The following is a 10,110-nucleotide window of genomic DNA, read 5'->3' on the forward strand; positions in this document are numbered from 1 at the left end:
CGAAAATAGACATCCACAGAACCTCTTTTTGTGAACCTTTAATGGAGTCAATTGCTAGCACAATATTTCAGGCTGCCACGTTTCAAGCAAAAGCTGCCTCACCATCAGTAGAGTGAAGAACAGTGTATAAATATTAATTGAACTTACTGAAACAGGTCAACAGACAACAAGACTGCTATTGTGAATCAATACATTCTTATCAATTTGCACCTAAAATGCCTTCAGTACATGAGAAAGCACTTAGTAAGCCTCCATGTGACAAAAATGATTTCCCAGTCTAACCAAGTCTAGACACTGATTCCCCCCCAGCGGTATCAACTGCAGTCTCTGACGGTTTTGGAGATGGTTTCTTGGTTCTTTTGATTTTGGACTTTCTCACCTTCAAGCGGCGCTTCTTCTCTTTCATGTCAATCCATGTGTAGTCGCTTGGAATGACAAAGGGATCCATATCTTCCACATAATCTTGTTGAACCGAAGAAGACATGCTGGCAACCTGATCCCTAGAGCCCCGGATCCATGACAGCCATGAGTTTGACTGAGATACTGAATCATGCTCCTTGCCTTTGGAGTCTGCAAAATGGGTGGGACTGGAGGGTGGGGTAACAAACTCCTCTGCTGCAGAAACCTCTTCAAATTTATTGAAGGTCACCACAACTCTGATTGTTGGAACAATGGGGATAGCTACCTGCAGTAAACGTCAACTGATTTAAATCAAGTCCACATTCCTGACATGTCACTCGTTAATAAATCTAAACAATAGTTTCAATTGCTACCTTCACAGGAAAAGTTCCTAGTGGTAGCTTTGTTGTCAATAGTTCTCTCAAGCGCCGCACTGCTTTGACTTTGTTTGCCAAAATATCTAAGAGCGGCAACAACTCTTCCGTTTTCAGAGGAAAATCAGGTGTTAGCCAAAGCACTGGTCGTAAACCTTTTCTATACTCACTCTCAGCATTTCCATTGTTGCTAGGATTCTGGCTCTGCTTAATCTTTACAGTGCTTGATCTGTTTGCATCATCCTCCTTAACTTTTCTGACCGAGGGTTCATCTGATGAAGGTTCAATTGCCTTACCTACAGAAAGCCTGTTGGTATCTACAGATCCCCTTGCATTTGGCTTAGGCAATCTATCTGATGGACCTGCATGCAAACTTGAATCCACACCTTCAACTTCCCTGTTCCCATGAGACTTTAAGAAAGACCCAATCTTTTTCCTCTCGCCACCTTCCTCTTTAGCCCCCTTCTTTCCCCATCCGAAAAAGCTTCTTCTCTGCTCTCTTTTCGCACTGGGCCCAGGGTCCATCAAGCCATTCTGATCATGTCTTGGTGAAACCGTAGCCACTTCATCTGTGTCAATATTACTGTGGTGCTCAGCATGGATCTTCCCACCTGTTTGGATGCTATGTCTAGAGTGAGCATGATCATCCTCGTCCAATTCCAACCCCTCCATACTGAGGACATTTTCTAACTGTTGCTTCTCTTCCTCTGTTAGAAGCTCGGCATAGTCATCTTCAAGGTCTGCTTGCGCCTCGCTCTCTGCAGTGAACAATTCCTCATCAGTCAAGGCTCCCGGAACCCTTCTTGACCTCACGCTTATGTGCACATGATGCATGTCAAAGATTTTGGCTTTCCATAAGCCAACCATCTCAGTTTTCTCTTGCCGCCTCCATGTTAGTTGAGGAACCAACTCTGCCTGTGTAACATCGATGCCTGGCCTGTACATGTTTGTTTGTGACATGCAAGCCACCTCTTGAGCTATCTCTGCCTCCGATTGTTGTGCACCTGCACTTTCAAGAGCATTAGTGACTTCTTTCTCTTTGTGGTGGAGAACAAGAAGTGAACCTGGGGAAACCTTGCCATCTTCAGTTCCATCTCCAAGAAACAGAAAGCTTTGATCAGAACGTTGTATCTTAAACCCATCAAATCCGGCAAGTGTCATGTCTGCACGTAAATTTGACCCACGTTTCCAAATTCTGTACGTATCTGAGGGAGCAATCCGGCTGATGAATGGAATTACTGAACTCTCAAAATTGAAAGTAATTTCCATGTATAAGTCCCTCATTCTGCGCATGGTGCCAGTTATTCTAGGCAAGCGCCGACACCACTTTGCCCACGCAAGGGGTTGGTAATACCTTGTAATTATCATCGCAATACCTTCTTCTCTTGCACACACTGCTTCCTGCAAAGCACTCCATCCCTGCTCATTTTGCAAGCTCCAATCAGCCCCAGCCGCCATGAGCATTTCAACAGATGCAGCATCCCCCAACCGAACGGCAAGGTGAAGAGGTGTTTCCCTGTTTGGCACATCGCGGCGATCCACAATGCCTGAAACCTTGTCTGCTGCTGCCTCTGCAATTGCAGATTCTTCTTCTGTCACAACTTCTCCTGCCTTAGGTAAGATAGGAAGCTTGGCAAGAATACTTCTCAATGCTGCATAATCATGGCGTGCAACTGCATGATGCACAGGACTGTGCCCATATTGCTCAATTTCCTGAAAAGAAAGTTGCAGCATGACTTCGACAACATAGATCAAGTTGGATCTTGCTGGGTAGGATGTTGAACGGCAACAAGCATGAAGCTATGGGAAAGGTGTTCGCGCATACAGGAAAGCTAAAAGGAACCGGAGCGGGGACGTGCGATGTCTTATGCAACGTCGGCCCCCCTCGTCTGTTCAGGAGCGACACAGAGTTATCACCATCCAAGCACTCCCAGGGTCCCTTTCGCCACTACTCACAGTTTCTGCGTTCTGTCTCTCTCTCCCTCTCTCTCTCTCTCTCTTCCTCCTCCACCGCTGCGTGTCGGGCGATGGCGATGCAATAGGCGAATCAGCTTCTTCTATACAAAATGGGCACCCGAAACCAACAATCGAGATCTTTGAACCAGCCTCTGCCACGACGATCGGACGATGCAGATTCTTTCAGGCATTTCCGTTACGCATTTAAATTTTATGGTATTATTGTTGTACCCCAAACAAATCGACCAATCAATTCTCTCTCTTTCTCTCTCCCTCTCTCACATATCTATTTCTCTCTCTCTCTCACACATATCTCTATTGGCACTGACTTTTGGCAGAAAGGGAGGAAATAAGAGGGAATTTCAGCCCGTGTACAACGGAGCATCCTTCCAATTTTTGGAAGGTATGTTTTATTTTTCTCCTCTTTAATCTATAGTTTTTTTTCTTCTTTGTTTTCTTCTCTCTCTCTCTCTCTCCAATCAAAGTGAAAGGTAGTGCTAGCGTCTATCCCCAGACGCCATGTTCACATACAAGAGCAACCTTGCAAATCGACAATGTGAGCATCTACAAACCGACCATAGTCAACATGTCATAAAGGTATGTTATATCTATATGTTTTCTTGGGGGCAAGACACGGCTTTTGTTCCTTATCATTTTTGGGGAGACATGGTGCCAACTCTCCACCATACTTATGTATGGCACTTTTGCATGGCATGCATAACTTGTGTCATTTTTTGATTGCATGACAAACAGTTTAACTAGTTGCATGGTTTTCTTGTAGCTTCACAAAATAACATTCTTTGCTTTGCACTCACTGCACGAGACGCCTACTTGGGTACCAGGTTAGTAGTCCAATTTAATTTTTTCATTTCTCTACACTACAATCTACTGTATGTAAGCATGTCGTTTCTGACTTGCAACAACACATCAATATTATACCGCACCGACAAATTTCTATGGCAAGGCCAACCAAGCAAGACTAGTTTTTACTACAAATAATGAGGCTAAGGATATATTAAAAGCACAGGCAACCATAGCCCTAACTTAAATAACGTTGAACTATCCTGAAAACAAACCCTTGCTAAATTAGCATCGTAACAACATAGGAACATAAGTAGACTACAATGACAAACTACACGATCCATGTAAAATACTAAACTAAATGTTGAGGACTTGTGATGAAGAACAAGAGAAGCTTGAGATTTTCTCTTGCAAAACCACACTCAAATCCAATCTGATATTCCAAATTGTTCTTGTATACTTTCTATGCATGTATATATAGTGTCCCATTTTAGGCACTTGCTCTAGACACTCTTCTTTGCTCCTCCCGGCCACTGATGTTGCATGTAGAGGGACTTCACTACTAGTTTCATTAAATGAAAAGGGTGTATACCAAAGACAATTGTTTGCCACTTGGTTTAATACTTTGAAAACACCAAGTTCCATACCATCCTACTTTAAAAGTGCTCATTCTTTTCTTTATGTACACAGTCCTTCTACATTCAACCCTCTACATTGTACAAATTGAAGGAGGCTGCTATTACAAAGCACAAAGCACAAACATATGCAACCAAAGAAGGATATATCTTCTTATACCAAGCACAAGGAGCTTCCTTTAAAAGATAAAAAGCCTTGCTCAATTGTCAGATCTTGCTGAAAAAAATCATGAGGTTTCTTATGCAAATCACTTTCCAATTTGTATTTTGATGTTCGACTAATGTAAAATATTAACATTATGACCTACCGATGCACAAATGCCACCAGTGGTAGTCTTTCAACATGTAGAAACAAAAGTATCATTAAAAAAATAGAATTTCTCCTAATTAGTGTAATCTTTCGTGACAAGTCTATTGTGACAGCAATCGGCACTACCATCCAACTTATGTTGCATCTTCTAAAACCACCTTGTACCAATGGCCTTTTTCTAGGAAGCAGATCACGTGACGGCCAAGTACCATTCTTTAAAATAGTATTTTCAATTTGTATAATGGCCAATCAATTTTTAGAATCATCAAATGAAACAAGTTTCTCCTCATCACACATATCAAAAAAGCCGAAGCAAAGACTATAAAAAATACGCCCACACATAAAGTTTGCACTAGTCGTTTGGCATACTATTGGCCTCTTCATTTTCAATCCTTATCTTCGCTTTTGATTCCTTAAGTAGGTATGCAGCTTTTGTCTCGTTATGACCTACATACAAAGAGGCCATAATATCCCATTCTTGTTTTGTTGGTTTTGTTGGACACATGTGTGGAGTAATGGAATGCTTAAAAAAGAGCACAATCAATGCATGAGCATACACATCTCTAGTGTCCCCCACATGCTCGCTCAACAATAACTCTAGTCGCAAAACCATTGGAAGCTACATCATCCACAGACCCTACATCCACAGGACTTGGTCGTACATCATGACCCTACTGTTAAAGTTTGTAGCATCTCAAGTGAATAGCCCATTGTGATCCCAATATTTATTTTTTCTTTGTATATATTTACTTATTTGTCAAATCTTGGGTAGGGCAATTTGCTAAGCTGAGGATACAAGCACACCAAGGTTGGTTGGTTCAAAAGTCTCTCTCTCTCTCTCTCTCTCTCTCTCTCTCTCTCTCTCTCTCTCTCTCTCTCTCTCTCTCTCTCTCTCTCTCTCTTCTCCTTGGTTCAACGCTTCCCATCGTCGTCTTTGACATGGTATCAGAGCCTTGGAGGAGTAGCCGGCACTGTTGAGAAGGTTTGAAGAGAAGGCGAAGCTTAGTTCCCTTCGCATTTCTTACCTCCCCTGCAGCATTTTAAAACGCAGGCTTTCTGGCACCGAAGTACACTAGGATCGTGAAGTAGCAGCCTACCCATGGCCCCTTGCTGGTGGCGTTTCAAAATGCTCATCACTAAGCCTTCCCGGTAATGCTCAAGAGCCACCCCCTTTCCCTTACGTTTTGATACATAGATTGTCACTACTAGGCCACCCGTGCTACCCGCTAGCATTATGAGATGCACACCCATTTTTTCCCGCTACCCCCCCTCTCGCGAGCCAGTGTTTTGGAACGCCCTTCATCAAAGTGCAACATCCTCTTGCTTGCCCGCCCTCCAAGCATTCTAAAACCCCGGTTGTGGTGATGTTGACTTTGGATGAGTGCACCCCAACGATGAATGAGGCGCTTTGAACTACGAATCAGCTCCAACCTAAGGAAATTTGGAGAATTTGTTGATGGTGTGTTTTGAATATGCGTCGGTAAACCCTTCTTGTGGAGCGGGCTTGGGAATTGTGTGGCCCTTTTGGAGTGTGAGAAGGAAGCGACCTTTAATATCCAAATCTTGTACCCATATCATGTCCCCCCCCCCCCCCCCCCCCCTTGCTCAAACACCAACGACAAACTGAAGGGCGATAATTACGCTCATTGAAATTTGATCACGTGATTGGTTCATGGCTAGTGGGATATAGACAACGGCTCAAAGCCTCATCCTACGAGGGATCCCAACAATAGGTACACCCACCTTCAGGATGAGGAGCATCAAGAATTATGTGTTGATTACAATGCAAAGGTAACGTTCTCCATTGCAGAATCTCTTACAAAGGAAATTTCTCCAACCATACAGACTTTGAAGACTGCCAAGATTCTAAATGCGAGTGATCACCCTTCCTGGAGAGTTATTTGCCATCAAGTTTCTAGCCGAAAGTTACCTGCGGTCTTTTCTTATGAAGGCTAAGGTTATTCATGATCAACTATTAGCTACAAAAAGTGCACTGACCTGTACTCAATTAGGTGCTTTGGTACTCATACAATTGCCTGAGAAGTAGGAAATGATGTCTAGGACACTTGGGCTACAAATCACAACGGAAAAGATGGAATTTGATTATCTTAGCTCTTTTCTGTTTTTGATGATGTTGTGGAGAGCATAACTCAATTTTACGACGGTGAGTCCTTTGCAATCTATTAGTGCTCAAAATCCACACCTCAAACCATTGCATGAAAAAATCAAGTAAAGTGTATGCATCTTTGCGAATAAAATACCATAAATTTTTACTCTCCTCAATGAGATGCACATGTTTTCCCCAATCTGGGCATACATCACCATGTTGCATCTCAATGGTCTTAAGTAAAACACCATTGAGTTCAAGGATCAATACCCTTCTTAGATTCCTTGTAGTATATGAGGGTGGTGGAATCCCCTAGGTGTTGGGTTTGTGGACTTTGGCCTAACATTGATAGCTAGTGTGAGAACCATCTCTTGTACAGTAAGCAGTCTAGTAAGCATGTAAGCATGTGAGGAAACATCGCTTAGCACATGGCAGATGAGTTGCACAAGAGTCCATATGACCATCCCAATCAACATGGCTTTTCCACATTTTATGGAGCCACTATTGACCTTTGAAGAGTTGCCCCTTGACCCTCAGGAAAAGGTTTATGTGACCCTTGAGAAGTGCATCTAGCCATATGACCTACTATTTACGTAGCAAGCTCTTGTACACACTTCCCAATTTCTCAACCTCAACCTAATCATTGTCTGCATGAATGTCATTAGTTTATGGTTAATCAAGTTATCAAGTTTTAAGTCTACTCTCTCTCTCTCTCTCTCTCTCTCTCTCTCTCTCTCTCTCATTACTACTATAATTATCTATGCTACAAAGATGACTGCTAGTCTTGTCGATCCACTAGGTCCAATTAGCTAGTGTGGGTATGTTCTTAAGTTTATCTCTTGAGCCACTACCTTCCTAGTTAATTAGGACTTAATTAGTGTTGAATTTTGCATTTTCATCTCCAATAAGCTCCCTATGTGAGCATTTAGGTTTTTTGCATTAGTGTGTTCTCTATTCTTCAATTAAGCCCCATCTTGCTTAATCTTTGCTCCATTCCTTTTGTATTCACATCTCACATTACTCCATCCACTTGTTTGTTATCAAAAATCTTTTATAGTGTGGAGAAAGTATCCTTCAAGGCCTCTCCGATGAGCCATCAAACTCTATAATCCAAGCCCGGAGTCTCACTCAACTCCATCCCAATTTATTGCTAAATTTAATTGTGTGTGTGTGTGTGTGCGCGCGCGCGTGAGTGTGTGTAGCTGTTTTACCATAATTACTATGACATAATTGAACTTTTTACATTCAAAAGACAACTGGCTTTAGAAGAAATGAAAAGATAAGTTTAAAAGTAACTCAATCTTAGAATTAATTTTGTACAATGTTTGTAAGAATGAAGCCTCATTCCAGTATACAAAGTGACAGAAGAACTTCTCAAGCAGTAAGTGAATGTGTAATCTAGTGTAGGATAGCTAACCAAAGCCAAAGAAAACCTTCCAAGACAAGATAGAGTCCTTACCTGCATCCATCCAAACAAGACAACAGATATGTTAGCCTTGGATGTGTTTTACAGGTAACAATGGACGATACTAGTTGTTATCCATGTCGATTTTAAAAAAATTTATTTAACTTTCTACAAGCTTAGTCCATAGTAAATGTTTTAATTAAAAAAGGAACCCAAAGTTTTCCATTTATAGAAGAATTTTACATCATTTTGATTATAAGGCCATTACCCCTTCTAATCCAAGTGTCAGAATCCCCCCATATTTAGTCACAATTCATCTTTTAGTGAAAGCACTAGTTAGTGCAGTAGGTTTTAAATAAAAAATCTCTTTAGTAGTCACAATCCAGCCACAGGCTAGTCTAATATTTGTTTTAAGGTTGGGCAAGTTTTTAGGCCCATCATGTTACCAGAACTTACCATATTTTGTAAGTTAACCAACCTTAATCATCCTTTCGGCCAACTCAGGTAGCAGGAAGCCCTTGCAAAATCTAAATTTTTTTTTATGTTACACAATATGCAATCTCATATGACAATGTAAACAGGAGATTATTTGTAGAAATTTCCACATGCTGGTTTCAGCCATTTAACTAATAACCAGGAGAAGTGGTGTTACCATCAAACACCCATAAGTGGCAGGTTTAGGCCCAATTTACACCATAATTTACAAGATCATAGCACCTATGCAGCAGTCGAAAAGGCAGTGTAACAACCAGACCTTAGGGAACCATCACAGAAGTAATCTTGGTGACAACCAATACCATAATGATGTAAATGGTAAACCATCTCTTTTTTCCAAAACAATCCTTCCTAAGCAGTAGTCAGTAGTTAACAGAAAAAAAACCAAGAAACGGGCCAAGTAACCGCTAGTGAGCCAGTAGACAGAACGTAAAGTATAGCCCTTAATATAAAGCCATGTTCCAAAATAGTGACACTATGCTTCCCGACCAAAAAAATACTCATTACTTGTGTGCGGAGGGTGAAGCAACACCCCCCTTTTCAAGCTCTCCATCAATAAAATATCATGAGTTTTACCCCGTCATAGAGTAATAGTCATGCAACAAGGCACCAAACAGCCTGCCATCCTGCAAACCGAGATTAGTAAGAAAAACAATATATATCCCTGTTAGTACCAGTTTCTAGGGCAGAAAATCAACAACCCTAGCCAACCCAGTGATCAGACCACCGACCCATTAGGTGGATTTTTTTATAAAAAAAACCAGTTGTTAGCATTGACAGTAGTTTGTGAACCATCAATAATCATGCAACGCAGAGCACCCCCATGTTTGGGATTAAAACATTGCAGGAAGAAACAACCCATAGCTTCCTACTAAATTTGTGAAAAAAATCATCATCCTCTCAGAGTAACAAAATCCTCGCAGTCTAAACATATAGCCATACAACAGGTAAAACAAACCATAACATAACAATGGCCGACCTGTGTTACTTGAGTTGAGAGCTCCATGCTTCTATGCAGTGGAGATTTAGATATGCAGTCACTAACTTTATGCAAACAAACAGAGTACAATCAAAGCTAAGTGAGGGGCAGAGATCCGCCCTCACCTTTTAAATAGAGAAGGGAGGGAGGTCGCCATAACTACATATCGCGCAGCTAACCAAGCGCTAGAAGATCTCCAGTAGAGAAGGTGAGGCCGCTTGTGAGGTGCAATGAAGAGGCGAGCAGGAGTATTCACGGCCGCATTTCACCCGAGGTTTATTCACTCAAGTATTAAGAAGGGCTACAACCCATGGTAGTGCCCATAGGCAGTGGGTTTTACTAAAGTCCTAGGAGCTAAGTAAGCTCGGGAATACCCCCAAGTTAGGTGGTACAGTAGGAGTGTGTGTGTGTGTGCCATTTAACCAAAAAAATACCAAAGCCTTACCAAGACTTTAGTAGTTATGAAGGGCCAAGTCCCATAGTGGAGACTCAAACACTTTGAAGCTTTTTTTTAAAAAGAAGGAACAAATAAGTTAGGAATTTATTAAGTAACACAGTGTGTGTGTGTGTGTGTGTGTGTGTGTGTGTGTGTGTGTGTGTGTGTGTGTGTGTGTGTGTGTGTGTGTGTGTACCCACTCTGTCCCAGTCA

General features: G+C 41.7%; 1 protein-coding gene across 1 annotated transcript; it reads right to left on the reverse strand.

Annotated features, from left to right (window-relative positions):
• Window positions 1-110: 110 nt before the first annotated feature.
• LOC147432049 (uncharacterized) lies at window positions 111-2,847 on the reverse strand. Its single transcript, XM_086491858.1, has 2 exons — window positions 774-2,847; window positions 111-685 (listed from the first exon to the last, which is right to left on the reverse strand). The coding sequence occupies exons 1-2, from the start codon at window positions 2,505-2,507 to the stop codon at window positions 278-280; spliced, it is 2,142 nt and encodes a 713-aa protein (XP_086347984.1). The 5' UTR covers window positions 2,508-2,847; the 3' UTR covers window positions 111-277.
• Between the last annotated feature and the right edge of the window lie 7,263 nt (window positions 2,848-10,110).

The sequence above is a fragment of the Adiantum capillus-veneris genome, chromosome 20, assembly GCF_014529385.1.
Source record: "Adiantum capillus-veneris isolate H3 chromosome 20, ASM1452938v2, whole genome shotgun sequence".
Classification (NCBI taxonomy): domain Eukaryota; kingdom Viridiplantae; phylum Streptophyta; class Polypodiopsida; order Polypodiales; family Pteridaceae; genus Adiantum; species Adiantum capillus-veneris.

Excerpts from the sequence above, each read along its gene's own strand:
- LOC147432049 (XM_086491858.1), bottom strand. The coding sequence starts at position 2,507 with ATGCTGCAACTTTCTTTTCAGGAAATTGAGCAATATGGGCACAGTCCT. Across the intron at positions 686-773 it reads TAGGAACTTTTCCTGTGAAG|GTAGCTATCCCCATTGTTCC; the intron begins GTAGCAATTGAA and ends CGTTTACTGCAG.